Raw genomic sequence first — 19,761 nt, 5'->3', positions numbered from 1 at the left:
TTTGCTGTGCCTTAGCACCACTTCTTGTTCACAATCTTTCGCTTATCAAGTAAAAAAAGATAATCACAGTTTATCTACGGAAAAAGAACACCGTGTCTGGTCAGTAAATATCTATTTCTCCTTAAAAAAGCAGTCGTTGACTCTAGTTTTCACTTAGCTGTTTAGCTTAAACTCGGTTTAACCTAGATTGTTCTACCCTCGTTTGATGGAATTAGTTCTGCCAAGGAAATTTTACTTGTATTATACAACAAATCTGGCTTGTGATTCTGACTAATTCAAACTAGTTCTAACTTTTGAGGAGATTTAAATTCTCTCTCTCTCTCTCTCTCTCTCTCTGAGTCGCATTGTTTGTTTGTTTGTCCTTCAGTAACGTCCAAACCAAGGGCCAGAGACCCCCAGACCCATATATATTCTGAATCAGGGTGCCCCAAGGATGGTTTTAGGGGGTCAAAATTCAGATCTGGGTCATTTGAGGTCACCGGTAGTGTTCTTTTTTTTTTTTTTTGGCCCGGGGAACGCCGGGTACCCTTGCAACACAATTTTTGGCATGGAGACTCACATGACCTCCAGTTCGGACATAGGTGTGTAAGGTTGACCTCCGAAGCCATTTCAGGGTCACTGGTCAAAGGTCATTTGAGTCACTGGTTATTGTATACAAGTGCGCCCAAATACTGTGCGTTACTGCATGGAAGCTGAAACAAAACGTTCCTGGACCTCTTCTAATCCCTCTTCAAAAACATAAGTGGTACATGGTCTTTCTGGAGTAGAAGGAAAGACTGAACTAGAACAAATAGGATTAGAGTGTTTGCCTTTTTGGCCCGGCAACGCCGGATACCACTGCTGGTCTATAATTATATAAAAAAGAGCAGCTTTGTTTGTTTGTCCCTCAGTCACGCCCAAACCAAGGGCCAGAGACCCCCAGACCCACATATATTCTAAATAAGGGTAACCCATGGAGAGATTTGACCCGTCACGTCCCAAGCTATTTCGAACCTCTGACACCCCCCAATCCCAAGGTATTTTCGATTTTTTTTTTTTTTTTAGCTAAAACCTCCGCTTTTGGTCAGAAACATCGAAAATTCGTAGAGAAATCGCTCACCTGAGGTTTAAAATACTCGATCCAGGTACCAGTACCTCCTTACCTGACTGGGTTTTCTAACAGGCTGGCACCAAAGAAAACGAGTTCTATGGGAGGGTAACTATTTCACACCACTCATAAACGATATTTATTTATTTACTTGGTACGAATTTATATGTAGTACGAGAGTATATTGGTTTGGAAACAGTAATATAGGTATTATAAGCATTGTTTCACTCACTAACTCATCACCATACCTGATCTTCTTTTGCCACATTACCTGATCATTATTTCTGACTGTTTCTTCCTCTAATGCTATGTAAACTTTGTCCTCCACATTGTCATCGATTGGGGAATCACTCTGGCCCTGAATGTCTTTACAGGCCAGGTCACTGGTAACAAGTGAATTGCCAAGACAATGGCATGAGAGGGGAGGGGGGAGGTTATGAAGTGTAAGGCATTGTCCCTGCTTGGCATCTTGTAGAGGAATAGAGGAAGGTGTCCCGTGTATACGTACGAAAAATCACGCGCGGAAATTGAAAACTGTGCAAATTAGGGACCTTGCAATTGCACGACGTACCAGTACATCGTCGGGACTGGCAAATGCAAAATGTTGCAATGTACCCATACGTCGACGGGACGAGGTGGATTAAGGGGATCAAAATTCAGATCTGGGTCATTTGAGATCACCTATAGAATGTTTTTTTTTTTTCTTTGCCCGGGCAACGCTGGGTACCCCTGTAGCCCAATTTTGGGCATGGAGACTCACATGACATCTAATTTGGACCTAGGCTACCTGAGGCTGACCTCCGAGGACATTTGAGGCCACTGGTAATACACTCTCGAACGACTTCACCCCGCAGCCCAATTTTTGGCATGGAGACACACATGACATCCAGATCGAACATGGGCTATGTTAGGTTGATCTCCAAGGTCAGTTGAGGTCACTGGTAACAGAAAACAAGTGCGCACAAATACTGTCGGTTAGCGTGCGAAAGCTGAAATAGAAAGTACCTGAATCTCTTATAATCCCTCTTCAAAGGCATAAGAGTACAGAGTCTTTCTGGAGTAGATAGAAAAACTGAACTGGAACAGATAGAATTAGAGTGTTTCCCTTTTTTTTGGCCGGGCAACTCCTGGTACCTCTGCTAGTGTGTGTGTGTGTGTGTGTGTGCGTATATATATATATATATATATATATATATATATACAAGGGATACATCTTTTCTTTGTCTATGTCCCATTCTCTCCATTCTCTCCTGTTCACTCCCTGTCTTTCTGGTTCTTTCCCATCTCCCAAGGGTTTCACTCCAACCAGATATACTGCACCCGACTCACGCCTATCTCGACACATCCATCACCCACTGCCTCTGAATCACACTGACAAATTCTGGAAGGCGATTCACCAGATTTGCAGCTTTTTTGCCTTTGCTTGAACCTAGGTGAGGTTTAATTTTGAGACAGAAGGGCAGAAAGGACAGAAAATATTATGTGGGAATGAAGGGAAGAATGGAAGAGAAGAATCAAAAGGAGGGAAGCGACGAGGGAAAAGTAGGAAGGCTGAGAGAACACTGGAAAATCGGGAGGTCAAGGTATGGGACCAAAAGAGAGAGAATGGAAGGAAAGGTAGCAAAAAGAGAGAAAGAATTAATTAAGTAGACAAGAAGCTAGGTCAAAATGGAAAGAGGGAATAGAGAAGGCAGGCATATTGTAAGGGAAGGAAATACGCAGGGAGGAGAAGGGATAAATTTAGAGGCTACTAGGGAAGGAACAGAGGTGGAGAGAGGGGGAAGGAAGATAGCTAAATAGGGAGGAGCCTGACCTTAATAGGGGGGGATGAGAAAATGAGAAAAATAGGCTGGAAAGGAAGTGGGAAAAAAGTTGATAAGGAGAAGGAAGAAAATTATAGAGGAAGGCGAAGGGGAAAAAAGTAGGGAGGGAGGATGTGGCCAATATGAAGAAAAGTAATGGAGGAAGGTCATCTTAACAGCAATAGAGAAGTAATTGTAGGATATGAAGAGGGGGAAAAGGGACGTTGAGAGAAGAAGAGAGATGTGGAAACATGACAAAGGACGCCTTTGATAGTCTGCTGCTGTGCAAAATTTTATGTGTCTGCATAAGAACTATGTCTTTGTCCGTCCGGGGACTTTTCGCCCCCGCGAGAGTGGCCACTGGAGGTTCTGTCATAGCTAAAACGTGGCTTGGGTGGACGTCAACCTTTATGCAAAATGTTGTACTTCTAAGTTATAACCAGGGCTGTGCAGAAAGACTTTGGCCAGGACCTCAGAGGGCCGCCCCACACACCCGTAGGAGGTGATCTTTGAAGAGTTTACCGTGCTTAAAATGTGGTCCCAATATATATATATATATATATATATATATATATATATATATATATATATATATATATATATATATATATATATATATATATATATAGATATATATAGAGATATATATATATATATATATATATATTTTGTAAAATTCCATGTTCCTAGGTAAAATAATTGCACTGTCCCATCTCGAGTCTGCCCTCTCCCCTTACTGCATGTGGTGAGTGGTCATCAGGGGATCTAGACTTCCTAAAACCTGGTTGTGGAAAATTCATTTCTGTACGCAAAATTTCGTTCATAATGGCTACCTCGGAGGTAGCCCCCTCCCATGTGAGGAGCAACTCTCGGTAGTTCTACCCTTCCCAGAATATGGCCGTGGCTAACATGAGTCATCATAATCATTATCATTATCATCATCCAAACTTTCTTTCCCATCCCAAGGTGGGGAGAAGTAGGATCCAAATGGCCAGGAAATAAAAATAATCAGATACTGTGACCATATGAGTAAGCCATACTTCTACCTTGGCCTCCAGAATCCTGGCTCCACCTTATAAAAAAAAAAAAAAAAAATTAAGTACATAGCATCACACTTACCTATCAGACAAGAATCAGTTCGACGACTGTCAGGGTGAAAAAGGGTCCCAAACTCTGATCGTACACTTCTCTGGACAAAATTCATCCAGCCACTTGGATCGCTTGCTAGTTCCCTAGCCTCTTTAGCTTCTATGCCTCTTTCTCACACACTCAATTACCATACCCATCCATCTTCATCTAGGGCCACAACGTTTCCTCCCACTTTCAGATTCGCTCAGATATACCCTTCTTCGCCGCAATTCACTCCCCATCTCTCCACATGCCCATCCCATCTAAAGACACTGTCTTCAACTCTGATGTCCACAGATTTCCTTAATATGCAGGTTTCTTGAATCACATTATTCCTTATCCTATCGACTCTTGGCACCTCACACAAATTACTCAATACTCTCATATCCGCTGCTCTTACTTTTGATATTTCACTTTCTTTCAACACCTTATCTCACACCCGTATGTTTAAGCAGGCACTAAAATTCCTTCATGCAAGCTTCCCACAGCTAACACACTCAGACATCTGGTACTTTTCAAGACCTTCAAAGCTCCAGGCATTTTCCTTTTCTGTTCGACGTTAATTCCACTTCTTTCGTACATTTACCCATCATTTCTGTCACGGTACTCTTGTATAATGATCTCTCTCTCTCTCTCTCTCTCTCTCTCTCTCTCTCTCTCTCTCGCAAATTCCAATCTGTATTCACCATTACGTCTTACTCGCAGTGACCTCCCTCAACATCCAGCACTTTAGTCTTATCAGTGTTTACATTCGAGGCACGATGCTCACAGACATCTACAGAACTCTGCACCAGTGTACCAAGCTCTGGTTCGCAAGCAGCTCTGCGTCAGTTGCACACCATAATTGAAAAGCTCCATCTTTCCCTATTCTCTACCAACGCCATTGTCTCTCCATTGATTGTGTTTTACCTCTCTCATAGCACCATTCATGTACAGTGTATATTGAACAACTATGGGGACATCACAAACCTTTATCTCACTCGAAAATGATCATGAACCATTCAGCTATAAGCTCATTTTCCCTTCGGCACAAGTCACTACTGTCGTAAGAGCTCTTCATGACTCTCAGCAGCTTACCATCCACACATGATTATGCAGAGCCTTCCATAATCCCTCTCTGTAACATACCCAACAGCTCCGAAAGCCACCCTGTTCGTTATTCATCAGGCATTCTGATTATATCCCTTATACTGTTTATTAAATTCTTCTATATACCTTTCCTATAACACTCAAGAGACTTATGTCACTATAATTTTTACACTCACTTCACCCGCCATTATTCTTGTACAGGACAACTGTCTTCTTTTTCATTTCCCACTCTGGTTATACAGAGTAACTCATCCATGCCTTATAATATAATGTATATCAAACTAACTTTTCATTCCGCTCTCTCCACAACACTTAATTATCTCTGCATACACCTCATCAGCCTGCACTGATCTCCCGTCTTTTGCCGGTTCACAGCATTCTGCACTTTTTCCAATACTGTGATTCCTGGCACTACATTCCTTCTCTGCATCTCACTAAAACCAGCCATGCTTACAGCTGCTCTGTTCTCACCATTCTTAGTTTTTCGAAATACTCTTCATCTGCATCTTACTTCATTTCAACTCGTTAGTATGATTCACCTTTCAATCCTTACTCTGTTATGCGTCTTCTCACTTTCACTTACACATTTTCCTACCTCTATCCAGAACAGTTTTCTATCTTCAGAGTACTTGCATTAAATTTTCTACCAAGATCTTCATTGACCTCCTTCTGTTTGGTCTTTACTAATCTCTTTTCTTTCTTCTTCCTCTCAGTTTACCCTCTTCTTCCATTTGAGTCCCTTTCCTGCATCCACTCGAACCACTTCTTCCTCTTTCCTTCCACTGCTCTTTCAACCGTTTCATCCCACCACACTGTACCCTTTTGCACAACAAATAGCACCGCTCCTCTTTCAAGTCTTTATTATCCTTTACACTATATACCTCTACTGTTTCTTTTTTTGTACTACATCTATTTTTTTTTTCCTCGTGCCCAACGTCCAACATGCTCCCTCTCATTATCGCCCCTCCACTCCCTTCAGTCACTGGCTATGCATGAAGAATTTGGCCAAGACTAGCTACTGCCGCCCTGTCAGGCGTCCCATCATGCTTATAAGCTGGTCCAACTAAAGGTCTACCATTGTTCAATAATTCGTTTTCCTAGGTAAAAAAAATTAATGACCATGCCAAATGGTCTTGGGTGGTACACCCGCAGACCGCCGTATCCCTTGGGAGGGGGACTTCAAGGGTCCCACCCTGCCTGAAACGTGGACCTGGGGAAGATCTTTCCACTGTGCAAAATATTATTTTCCTAACATTCCTCCTAAAGGCCTGGACCTATTCCTCAGGAAGGTACAGTAACTTGATGAGTGAGTGAGAGAGGGAGTGAAGCAGGGACAAGCACTGACTAAATGTGGCCGCCCTTCAGGTGCGACAAAAATCAATGGGAAATGACGTAATGTGAAGAAATAAAGGAAGGGAAAATTATTGAACTGAGTGGAGGCGAGTTATTGGGAGGGAGGAGGCTGGAGGGTAGGGACAATAAGTAAGGAAGGAGGAGAGGTAATAGAACAAGAAGGAGGAGAGATATAGAATGGATAGGATAATAAAAAGTAGAAGGAAAACAACTGTGATTTGGTGAGAGAAGAGCGATAAGAGCGAAAAAAAGATAGAGCGAGGGAGGAGGAGAAAGAAAAAATAAAGACGAGGAGCCGACTAGAAGGCATGTAGATATGGAGGGAGGCAGTGACAGGAAGAAGAGAAAGAGAAATGAACCGGAGGATAAGGAGGAGGAGGAGGAAAGGTGAAGTGGAGGGGATAGGGAGGGATGACGGAGGAGAGAAGTGACATGGGGATAAAGAAATTATGTTGAAGAGACAGTAAGAAGGCAGCAGAAAACCACGATACAATCGAGATGGATAGGAAAACGTGTCGTGTGCAAGAAGAAGGATAAAAGGACAGGAAACAGGACCAAAGGAGAGTGGGACGAGGGAGAAATATATGGAACAGATTGAGAGGATGGAGTATGAAAGGATAAAGTGGTGAGAGAGAGAGAGAGAGAGAGAGAGAGAGAGAGAGAGTAGGAAGGAAAATTATTGAATCAGAGTGTAGTTTAAGGTAAAGTTTGAAGCGAGAAAATGTAAAAATAAGTTTGTGAGGTGGTGAACGAAGGAAAAGAAAACAGGGGAAGATGAAGTAAGGAAGGGGGAACTCTTATAAGGATAGGTCTGAAATAGGAGATACTGAAGGGAGGGACAAAGTAAACTGACGAATTCGGAGAACGGAGAAAGAGATCCGTATGTTGTACAAAAATACATAAGTAGCGAGGTATCAAAAGCAGAGTACGGATAGAGAGAAAGGAACATTAATTGTAAGGAATACTGAGTGGATGGATGGAGAGGAAGAAGCTACGAGCAGCATGAGAAGAGATAAAGTTGGAGAAAATTATAACCATATTTCCTGAGTAGTATTAAATGACTCTCAGTACCTGAAAGACGCTAGAAGAACTGTTATTACAAATGCATATACTTATAAGTACTCTGGCTGCACTGTGGTCACATTGATGTCACCTACCAACTCCTTGCCAGCATGGTAGCCTCGTCACAAGCAACCAGATACGCCACAGCCAAGTAAATAAATAGCCGCACTATTGCTACGCAAACACACAACCACACTTCAGCCACTCAAATGCACAGCCTCACCACAGCCACAGAAGTGCACAGCCATACCACAACCGTAGAAACGTGCATTCACACCACAGGCACCCAAACACACAGACACACCACAGCCACCCAAAGACACAGACACACCACAGCCACCGAAACACACAGACACACCACAGCCACCCAAACACACAGACACACCACAGCCACCCATACACACAGACACACCACGGCCACCCAAACACACAGACACACCACAGCCACCCAAACACACAGACACACCACAGCCACCCAAACACACAGACACACCACAGCCACCCATACACACAGACACACCACAGCCACCCAAACATACAGACACACCACAGCCACCCAAACACACAGACACACCGCGGCCACCCATACACACAGACACACCACGGCCACCCAAACACACAGACACACCACAGCCACCCAAACACACAGACACACCACAGCCACCCAAACACACAGACACACCACAGCCACCCATACACACAGACACACCACAGCCACCCAAACACACAGACACACCACAGCCACCCAAACACACAGACACACCACGGCCACCCAAACACACAGAACACCACAGCCACCCAAACACACAGACACACCACTGCCACCCAAACACACAGACACACCACAGCCACCCAAACACACAGACACACCACAGCCACCCAAACACACAGACACACCACAGCCACCCAAACACACCACAGCCACTCAGACACATTGCCATTAAGCTACGGAGAATAACTAATGAGGCAGTTCTCGTCACTGTCAGAACCATAAGAGTAAATAAAACTGTTACCAGACTAGGAGGAGAGTTTTTGTTTTTGGTATTGGTGTGACCCCAGGCTCATTTGGATGTACGCGTAAAACCTGTGGACTGCAGGCTGAAGTTGCTAATGGGAGTAGCGGGATGGATTTATAATCGGGTAGCCCTGCTACGTCAGTGTCACCACGTGAAAGCTCCCTCTCAAGTACATGGAGAAGGGTAGAGAGTTGTTATATGCATGTTTTACCCAGTGCTGAGTCAGCGGAGGAAAGTGGGGGTGAGAGAAAGAACTGAAGGATAAGATGTTCAGCCATTAAAATCATGGTTGAAATCCGAGAGTGGGAGCGGGGTACATTCTGCATCAAGCCATCAAAGCTAGGTAAAAGACAAATGGAAACAGAAAAGCCAGAATTCATAAGTACTGGACTTGTTTTCGCACAAGAAGCTCCACTTAATACCACGCATGCACTTGTCACCCCCGCTGAATGTACGTGTATATTCAAGAGGAGATGGTTATTATTCTTTCTTCACTTCCTTTCCCTTTGACGCTATTCGACTCACCTTCCCTCTCCCCTGGCGTATCGGCTACAGCCAAGCGCCATTAGTAGAAATGTTGTATGAAGAGTTTTAACTTCCATTAGCTTCAGTGTCAAAAATATTTCATAACCAGGCGTCTGTTTCTATGTTAAAGCAATCGTGTTGCCGTCGAAAGATTATATATATATATATATATATATATATATATATATATATATATATATATATATATAGTTATTAATGTTCATTATGGAGTGTTGCAAACCGCCTCCCCCCTCCCCCCAAAAAAAAGGAAATAACCAGGAAATGTCGATTGCAAAAGAGCCGTTGTCCGGAGCATCACGCACAAACTATAAGTGATATCAACAAACACCAAACAAAACCTGGTAAATACGCTTTGGACTGTGCTTTAAACCTGAGAAAATGCTGGAACCGAATATAAACACTGAGCAAACTTATGCTAATAGTGAGGGTGAGAGCTCAGATGGCATCGATCTACTGAATGTTTGTATGTGTATGTATGTTTCAATGTATACATGTATTCCTGTGTATCATTTCAGTCCCTCCTCCCACAGGACTGGGTGTGCAAGACTCTGCTGGCAGTGAGGATGTATGCGCAGATGGCATCCATCAACTGGATGTTTGTGGAGGGACTCTTTCTCCACTCCAGACTCACCTCCCATGTGTTCGACTCAGGCGCACCATTTCCTTTATACTACACTATCGGCTGGGGTACGTGTTGAGAGAGAGAGAGAGAGAGAGAGAGAGAGAGAGAGAGAGAGAGAGAGAGAGGTAAACTGAAAAGGAGACCACGCATGAATATGTTAGTAGAGGGTCTGTTCGCCATCTTTAGATTCCCCTCCCAAATGTTTGGCTCCAAGATCCCACCCCTGCCCCTCCGTGTCCCACACAGTACTTCAGCAAATATGGTGGAAGATCTTCTCGAAAAAGAAATATTGGGTTGTTTGTATGAGCTTTTGTGCATCACCTGAAGAACTCTTGCTAGTTTTTGTCTTTTGTTTTTACTCCATTCTAACGTAGAGGGAGTCAACAAACAGCTTTTGTGTCGCGACAGGATATTAATACGAACTCCTGCATTCCAGTAAAACGAAAAAATCACATTGGGAGAGAGAGAGAGAGAGAGAGAGAGAGAGAGAGAGAGAGAGAGAGAGAGAGAGAGAGAGAGAGAGAGCGAGAACCAAGGGATGATAGCCGTTGATGACTTTTTAATAGGGTTTGGTAGTGGGGATTTTACTGTGTTTTATAGGGTAGTGTCTTCATTCCCCTTACAATAAAGATAAATAGTGTGTCTTGCAGTTTGGTTGGCCAAGGTTAAGTTTGCGAAATGTCATATGAGTGATGTAAGTAGGTTATGGGTATGATGCAATAACGTTATGATACAGCATTGGCAGGGTTAGGATTCTGACTGCATATCCAGGTACTGTACATACATGTATGTACGAGTACGTACCTCATCCTCTTTTCATAGATTTGAAAAAAGGAGTAGGATGATGATGATGATGATGATGATGATGATGATGATGATGATGTTGATGATGATGATGATAATGGTGATGATGGTGATTACCATAAAATGATTTATTGTATGTTTTGTCGATGTATAGTAATTTTCAAGGTGGTGTGCCACTGGTACTGGTAGTAATTACGACTAAATACATTAGAATGTTTATTTTTATGGTGATGCATGATAAATGCTTGTGTAGTTTATTACCATAAAAGTGGAGATTGAGGTAGTGATGATGGAGAATGATAATGGTAGTATAGTGTGGAAATGGTAATGGAGACTGATAATGGTACTTGAAAGTGGTAATGGTGGTGAAGAATGATAATGGTATATTGTGGATTTTGTTCTTGTCTTTGGTCAGTCCTTGTCTACAAGCCCCAGCAAACCCATCAACACGGGTAAACAACTGCCCCATAGCTTCCGTACACTGCTGACGTTGAGTCTGCCTCATGGTATGGCATGTGCTGTGCAGTGCTCTGTTATGTAGGTTATTCTGTGTGTGCTTGTTCTACGCAACCCCGATCAGTGATGGTAACGAAGGAGGGCTGGGTGATGTCCTGATCGACCCTAGCTAATTTAGCTCAGTCAAATTTATCTATTTAGATAGAACTATCTTTGACAGGAGTTTAACGAGAAGGAAGACATTATCATTGCGTTCTGATCGAGGTGCTGTATTGTCCTGTACACGAAGTGAGTACTGTATATAGATGTTTCTTCATTTTGAATATTAGATTATCTGGAGATGAGATGTTGCTGAAAACAGTTTGGCAGTGTTCGCGTGGTGACTTTTTTTATGTGCCATGATCAGTTGTGTGGCTCCTTCATATAATGACAAGGTTATTATGTGTTAGCGCAGAAAGACAAGTAGAACTGCGTGCCTCTAATGTCAAAGTATTCTTTCACAGTAAGGATTTTAGTTTTAAAGCGAAAGTCATATATATATATATATATATATATATATATATATATATATATATATATATATATATATATATATATATTTCATTGCTATTGTTTGTTAGATAGGGAGTGTGTTTAATTTTCCTGTCGAAAGTTTGCCCTAGTAATTGCTCAGAGTGCGATGAGTCTGGGGGTGCACCGGCTCTTGATGTCTTGCATCCGGTCCGTGAAGGTGAGTTTAGCGTCATATATATATATATATATATTTCATTGCTATTGTTTGTTAGATAGGGAGTGTGTTTAATTTTCCTGTCGAAAGTTTGCCCTAGTAATTGCTCAGAGTGCGATGAGTCTGGGGGTGCACCGGCTCTTGATGTCTTGCATCCGGTCCGTGAAGGTGAGTTTAGCGTCAGATGTCACTCCAAGGATATTAGTGGAGTGTGTGTGCGTGTCACTGGTACACTGATAAATGTAATGTTTGGCGTGTACATATGCTCATTACTGCTGCTGTAGTAATGTAGTGTGGTGGTGGATTTAGCTGGATCGATCATCAGCCTGTTGTCCTAAACTCATGTCGAAAGTGTGTTGAAGTAGTCTTCTTGCATTCAGTCTGTAAGCTGTGTCAGGGATGTGATTTTTGGTTAATTTGGTAATGTCATCTGAGTATGAATCATGTTGTTGGACGGTTGGCCATGGTAATAATCAGGCATGTATAGATCAAAAGGTGTGGGTCAAAGAACATTCCTTGTTGAACTCCATTCGGAATTACTTGTTTTCGTGATGACCTGCCCTTGAGTGTGACATGTGCTTGTATACCAGATCAGTTGTTGCAAGTCAGCGTTTTGTGTTCTTCTCTACGTTTGTGTTGCAGATTTTTTTTTTGGGGGGGAGGGTAGGGGAATTACTTTGTATCAGGGGATGGCATCACAGGCTTTCTAATGTCTATTGTTATACGAAGTGTACGTTGTGTTGGTCATGCAGAGTTAATGCTATCAAATGCATGTTGTGTGAAGTTGGTTAATAAAGTGTTTGTTTAGCATAGTGCTCTATGCTGTGTTGTGAAAAAGCAAGGGGAACAGGAGATGTGATTTTGTTAAGAATTAGGTATTCGTTCATCAAGGATGCCGTACAGTGCAATATTACTGGCATGTAAGAAGAAAGGCGTGTTGGATCCTTGTTTGGTTTAATAGCAGTGAAGACTGTTCCATATTTTCTAAGTCTGGAAATGCTACCATGTGTGTATGAGTATTTGCAGATGTTTGTGAGGGCCTGGATGCCGTCTGGTACTAAAAGTTTCAGTGTAGGTGTGTTTATATCATCCCAGCGTCTGCTTGCAGAGTTCTTTCAATCCATAATAATGATGCGTGACAGTTCTAGAGTAAAAGGAGTTACATTAAGGTCTGTAGGAAAAGGACTGCCTTTGCAAAAAAAAAGGTCGATTTTTTCAGACTCTGTGAGTGCTGAACATGACTCACAATTGCATGGTGGCTCACGAGTATGTTTGCTTGTTCTGTGTGAAAAGGAGTTTGCTGGGTATTGGAGGTGATGGTGCCGTGGGTTTTATAGGTGCTTGTTTATGATTTAGCGTGTTGTATAGTCGAGGGTGGTTTGTGAAGCCGCAGAGAGTTGTTTCAGTGGCTGTCCAGTTTTTTTTTTTCTTTGTGGTGCATTTGATATTAGTTTTACTATCTAATTACAAGAGAACGGTTGCGTTATCTTGCGAGTGTGTGAGTGTGTGTGTATGTGTGTGTGTGTGTGTGTGTGTGTGTGTGTGTGTGTGTGTGTGTGTGTGTGTGTGTGTGTGTGTGAGAGAGAGAGAGAGAGAGAGAGAGAGAGAGAGAGAGAGAGAGAGAGACAGACAGACAGACAGACAGACAGACACAGACAGACAGACAGAGAGGGGGGGGGAGCATTATGTTTGAGTGAAGAGCATTGTTTTAAGAGGCGGCCACTCACCGGTGAAAAAAACCTTGGGTCGTTGGGTTTTGTGTTGCGTTCTTCAATGTAATGGATGTCTGTGGTAAGTAGGATGTTTTTAAATTTTGTAATTTGCATCTCAGTGCTGATGATGGTGTGTCTAGGGTGCTGAATTGTTGTTCTGTTTCTTTCGTGAGTTTTTTCCAGTCTTCTTTGTTGGAGCTAGGTATTCCTATCATGTTTACTTGCTTTTCTCTTTGTGTACAAGATATTTCAAAGTGTTGTTTTCGGAAACCTGAATTAGATTTTGCAGTGGATCTCCATCCTCATACAGGAAGTCATAAATTCTACGAGTATTAGCGCTGGTGGAGGTATGCGCACTCTGATTCGAGTAATAGGGTAGAGTAGGACTATTGAAACTACTATGTGAGACTGCATATGTATGTCTACTTGGAAAGAGGAAATAGAGCACTAAATCAGAAATTTATTGGTGCAGTCAGAGGTATGCCTTAATTTTAATGCTCTCTAGTTTCTGTAAATGATGCGTGGCTGCTCTGGTGTTAACTGCATTCCTGTGGTGAAAATGACAAGTATCTAAAGAGAGTTTGGGTTCTGTTCAAAAGCCGATGGTGAGTGAAAGTATGAGTGAACAGAATGTGATGTCTGGAAGGAGGGGCAATGGTGTCCTTGGCATGGGATGTAGGTGTATTGGGGGGTGGCATCGAGAATGTACATTTGGACACACATGAACCTGGGACAGTGCTTGTGTGAGGTGGAGGTCTAACTACAATTTCTGACATTCGTGCGTCACAGTTACTTATTCATTTGGACTAGTATTTGACACCTCCGTTCATTCAAGTCAGTGCCACCAGCAAATATGTGATAATGTCAGAGCTGTCAATTGTACCAAGCACTAAATGTCTGCTACACATTGATGCTGCCCGAGGTTCATATACTGTCAGTTGTACATGTACATGTTGTTGAGCTGTGATGCAGTGCTGAGGCCTCAGCGATTATTTTGACTGTTCATACCAGTCAGTATTTTTACTTTTAATTACAGAATTAGATGCCTGTGTTAGATGGAACAGCTGAGGGTTGTACTGTACTGGAATGGCCAGTGAGGTGGCAGGAGGAATGAAAATTTAAAAACTGTTTATTTCTTGCTTGTATCCAGAGTTGACACCTGGTGACTATTTTTAATGTGGTGCTACCCTGGATGAGTGATTGTGTTGTGTGTCTGTAAAGGATGAATGTGTGTGATGAGAATGAGGTATTCTCTATGGCCATAAGTTCTGTCTGTATGTATGTGTGAGTAGTGACTGATGTGTGGAGCTTTGTGTGTCCGTTTTTACCTTTGTGTTTTGTGTGACTGCGATTTGTATGTTGTGTTTGTGATGAAAGTCTTCAGTCTGCGATGTTCTGGTGTGCAGACCACGGACATTTATTACCTCCACTATGGAGGTTACATTTTTGCCGGCTTTGGTTTGTTTGTTTGTTTGTTTGTCTGTCTGTTAGCAGGATTACTCAAAAAGTTATGAATGGATTTTGATGAAATTTTGTGGACGGGTGGGCCGTCGGCCAAAAAAAATATATTACTCAATTTGGGGACGGATCCGGATTCGGATCCGGAGTAGACAGAACAATATCTCTAAAAGATCTCAGAGATTTTCAATGAAATTTTGTAGAAAGGTGGATCGAATGATTAAATTTGGGGGCAGATCCGGATCCTTTATCCACGAATCCAGATGCGGGATAACTCAAAAAGTTATGAACGGATTATGCAAATTTGTGGAAGGGTGGGCCATGGGCCAAAGAAGAAATAATTAAATTTTGGGTCGGATCCGCTTCCGGAGTATGCCGAGCAATATTTCCAAAAGTTCTCAATGAATTTCAATGAAATTTTGTGGAAGAGTGAACCATGGACCAAGATAGATTTGATTAGATTCTGGGAAAGATCCGGATCAGGATCTTAAATCCACGGATCCGTATCCGGATCCTTTTTAATGGCAATGACATTGGCGGAGGTATGAGCTCTCTGAGCGCTATCTAGTTTGTAGTATGTATTGTTTGCGTGTTCGAGACAGTGTCCATATACGTGTTGCATTTGTAGTGTCTGCAAACAGGGGTTGAGTTGTGGTGGCAGTGGTTGTGTGAGTAAGAGGAGGAGGGGGGGGGGGTTGTGTTTTGTGTGACAGGAGTGTTTGTAAATGTCTTTGCACTCTCACATATCTCGTGTGCAATAGTGCTGTCTGATATTTGTAAATTAGTGCATATGGTGCTGATCCAATCTCTGCGAGAATTTAATTGGGCAGATCCACGTAATCGATTTGTGCCTGTAATATTGCCTGTAATATGCGAATGTACTGTACAGTACAGTATTTGAAGCCAGAGATTGCTCCCAATGTCTCTGGCAAGTATGGGGTAGAAGTGAATGACCGTCGGAGAGTCATTTCCTTTTCTTTAATAATGGTGTAGGGAGCAGCTGCGTCCCCGCAGAAGACAGCGTCCCACTAGTAGGTTGCATCATCTACCCTCATGAACTAAATCTGGGCTTTCCCTAAGTTAAAAATGTTCCAGTGATTGAAAAATGCCAAAGAAAATTTTTATGAGTATTGAAATAATGAAAAGCATCCACCATCGACATACTGAGACCTATAATTTTGTTACTTTTAACATCTTTTCCACAGTTTTGTCCTGTTCATTACTTTTTATATCCTTGTATAAGGGGGATTTAGGAAGGGAAAAGTGTGTGTAGATCAGATATTTGTTCTAAGATGTTTAGTGGAGAAGTATCTAGAGAAGGGAAGGAAAATGTATGCTGCCTTCATGGACTTGGAGAAAGCTTATGACAGAATAGATAGGCAAGGTATGTGGAAGGTATTAAGAATATATGGAGTGGAGGGAAAATTGTTGAGTGCTGTGAAGAGTATGTACGAGGGAGCTAGGGTTACGGTGCGAGTGGATGGTGAGCTGAGTGAGTTCTTTGATCTCAGTGTGGGACTGAAACAGGGTTGTGTGATGTCTCCATGGCTGTTTAATATATACATGGATGGGGTTGTAAAGGAGGTGCAGGGTAGGGCAGTGGATGTGGGGGTGGCTCTAATGAATGAGGGTGAGATTTGAAAGCTTCCGGTGTTGCTGTTTGCTGATGATACGGTACTGTTGAGTGAAGATGAATGGGAGTTGCAAGGTTTGGTGAATGAATTTGGGACAGTGTGTAGGAGGAGGAATCTGAAAGTTAATGTAAACAAAAGTAAAGTTATGGTGTTTGAGAGGAATGAAGTCACAGAGTGTGCAGTGAGGTTGGATGGTGAGGATATGGAGAATGTGAGTGCATTCAAGTACTTGGGTAGTGTGATGAGTAAGGATGGAACTTTGGGGGATGAAGTGCGTGAAAGGGTACAGCAGGGAAGGAAGGTTGTTGGTACACTGAAAGCAGTGATGAGAAATAGGGAGGTGAGTATGGAAGTTAAGAAGTCACTGCGTGATAGTATTGTGATCCCTACCCTGACGTATGGAAGTGAGGCATGGACCTTGCAAGAGGGGAACAAGTCAAGAGTGAGAGCAGTGGAAATGAGTTACTTGAGAGGAGCAAGTGGAGTGACGTGGAGGGACAGGTTGACGAATGAGGAAGTGAAGGAACGCTGTGGGGTGGATGTGGATGTGGTTGAGAAGATTAGGAGAAATACACTGAGGTGTTTGGACATGTGAAGAGAATGGAGAATGAAAGACTGACTAAGAGGGTGTATGTAGGTGAGGTGGAGGGAGGGAGAGGGAGAGGTAGACCGAGGATGAGGTAGAGGGATGGAGTTGAGAGGTATATGAGGGAGGGGGGGGTGAGTTGGGGGGAGGGCAGTCAAATGGTGGGTGACAGAGTGACTTGGGGGCATTTTGTCTGCGGCCACCCTTTGCGGGATTAGAGCGTCGGGCTATAGATAGATAGATAAATAAATTCTTATAACTATTGTGTAAAACCTTTACTGAGAACTCCCAGTAGAAAGAATGTTCTTGCTTTGGTAAAGAAATGTTTGTTGCTGAAACACTTACCTGGCAAAGTCAGTCTGATAAAGTGAAAATAGAAGTGCTTTCTACCTCTGCTGCACTAGACCACTGTCACAGTACTTTACGGTCTACATTATGGAAGATAATGTGCAACCTTCCACCTCAAATAAAGCAGAACCCCCAGCAACACGCACACAGTAAACTGTTTTGGGGCTTGAGGCAGGAATTACTAAAATGTCCTCTGAAATTACTGGACCAAGGCTTCCAACATGTGGACAAGGTCAACGATGCCTCATGTAGTACATACAAGAAGGGGCACCAGAACTGCTGTCTCGTTGGAGGCAGAAAAGTTGGTTCTGCAAAAAGTATCTGTTTTCTGTTATAAGGCACATACCCCCTTGATCTCAGAAAGAAAAGCAGTGGAGAAAATCATTAGACTTTTAAATGAGAATGCAAAGTTCGAATTTTACCCCAAAACCGGCGTTCCAATCCAACAACACACAAGAGGGTCTAAGAAATGGAACAAAAACTTGCAAAAGCTTTTTCAATATGGCCAGCCAACGCAGAAACATTATTAAAGATCCAGAATATCTAAAATGTCTGCAGTCTATGAAAACTGAAAGTAAAGCCTCATTTGGACGTCAAAACAAAGTATTAGCTGGCATTGCTCAACACAGACAACTGTGTATTGAAGCTGAAAATAGAAGACGAGAGAATTCAGAGAAAGAAGCAAAGATGGCATCTCAGACGATTACACCATGAGTGTATTACTGGTAGTGAAAATGAATCAGATGAAGATGCTGAAACTTTTCCAGAGAAACCATCATCAAAACTTTACATGAGGTTGCGCACAGGAGCAAGTATATTTATACCCCATGACATATTGAAACGACTAAGACTTGTGTCACTAACGAGCAGATTGCATATAACCCTTATAGAGCAAGCTGCCTTTACAAAGGCCATCATTTAGGAAGCAGGTGGTGGTGCTGAAAAGAAGGCTTTGTTATATGCCACAGTGGACAGAGCTCGGCGTGAAGTTGGAAAGGCCATAGCAAGATCTGTTCAAGAAGAGTGGGTTTCCCCAAGGCATACTACATTTAACTGGGACTCGAAACTGTTAACATCCCTCACCAACCCACAGACCTTTGAAGAACGACTTGCCATTACTGTTGGAAATGTCCATGAGGTGAAACTGTTGAGTGTTCCAGCATACAAGGCCACCCATGTATGCAGAACTGTAGTTATTATATGTGATCTTAGAACTGACTGTCTGAATAACTGTCACTGTGCGGACACAGTAGTTAACATGGCTTTTGACACCATCGCAAACATTGACCATATATCAGCAACATGCACTTCAGTACAAGATAATATTGGTCACTCCCTGCTTTGGTCAACTACTCGCCACCATATTGATGAGATAGTAATATCACGTGTCTTCACAGATCTTAAACTTGAGGCTTCTAAATCCCCAGAAATCTTGTTTTCGAAATTCCAGAAAAACTTTGATCTCTTCTCATGAGAAATCACTTTAAGGCTAGATCTGACACCATACAGTAAAGAAAAGTGTAACATCACTAATAATATCCGTTCTTCTGCGTTAGATATGGCTCAAACTAATTCCAACTAAAACGAGATGATTATATGGAATTTGTGGAACTGTGTTGTATCTTGGAGATAATTCATCAGAGCACATAATGCACACATTCTCGTTCAGATATCCAGGAGCCATGCACCAAGCCAGGTGGATATCAGAATTGCTATAATCCATTAATAATGCTTGTTTAAAAGATAGCTTCATAGTCTACCTTCAGGAACTGTAACAGCAAAGAATCAGGTTGCAAAGATTAGAAATTTTTCCAGTTTTGTCATACTTTTGTATTTTTCCATGATGGCTATCTTGTAATGTGGCTGTTGATGCCCCCAATAATGATGTAAACTTATGCCAGAATTAATTGACCTATCTAGCTGTGCGTGTTGGAATCTCAAGGAGTGCAAAAAAAGCATTAAACTGACACTTATGGTACCTTATCAAAGAAACAGTGACCCTGTCATTGTTTATTGTCTAGCGCTAGAGTTTTTGAGAATGAGAATGACAGCATCGCCAGCAGACCTGTGTCTGTCAAACCAGAAAATGGTGTCATTGTAACTAAGGAGCTCTATGGAACTGGTTTTGAAAAACCAGAGTTCCCAGATCATATATCTGCTTCAACAGTGCTTGCAAACCTTGTTGGGCCAGATTCCTAGTTTATCTTGTCTCTTCTGAACCCCAGTTCCACATTCCTTTCTGTGCCACCAGCAAAATGGCCAAACAATGTTGACTATCAGGAATGTCTGATAGCTGTTGAATGCCTCAATATTGTTAATGACACAGCAGAA

The 19,761-nt window shown here is 42.4% G+C and overlaps 1 protein-coding gene across 1 annotated transcript in view; it reads left to right on the top strand.

The window, feature by feature from the left end:
• The window catches only part of LOC145390374 (corticotropin-releasing factor receptor 1-like), a 427,528-nt gene that overhangs the window by 378,192 nt on the left and 29,575 nt on the right, over positions 1-19,761 (top strand). Inside the window, exon 6 of the mRNA XM_080265322.1 lies at positions 9,614-9,770. Coding sequence (XP_080121448.1) covers positions 9,614-9,770 — 157 coding nt within the window. The remainder of the gene's footprint in view (positions 1-9,613; positions 9,771-19,761) is intronic.

This window comes from Coenobita brevimanus, chromosome 14 (genome assembly GCF_032717465.1).
Source record: "Coenobita brevimanus isolate Jiangsu-jjx chromosome 14, ASM3271746v2, whole genome shotgun sequence".
Classification (NCBI taxonomy): domain Eukaryota; kingdom Metazoa; phylum Arthropoda; class Malacostraca; order Decapoda; family Coenobitidae; genus Coenobita; species Coenobita brevimanus.
The sequence above is the reverse complement of the archived record's forward strand: the minus strand, read 5'-3'. Positions and strand labels throughout refer to the sequence as shown.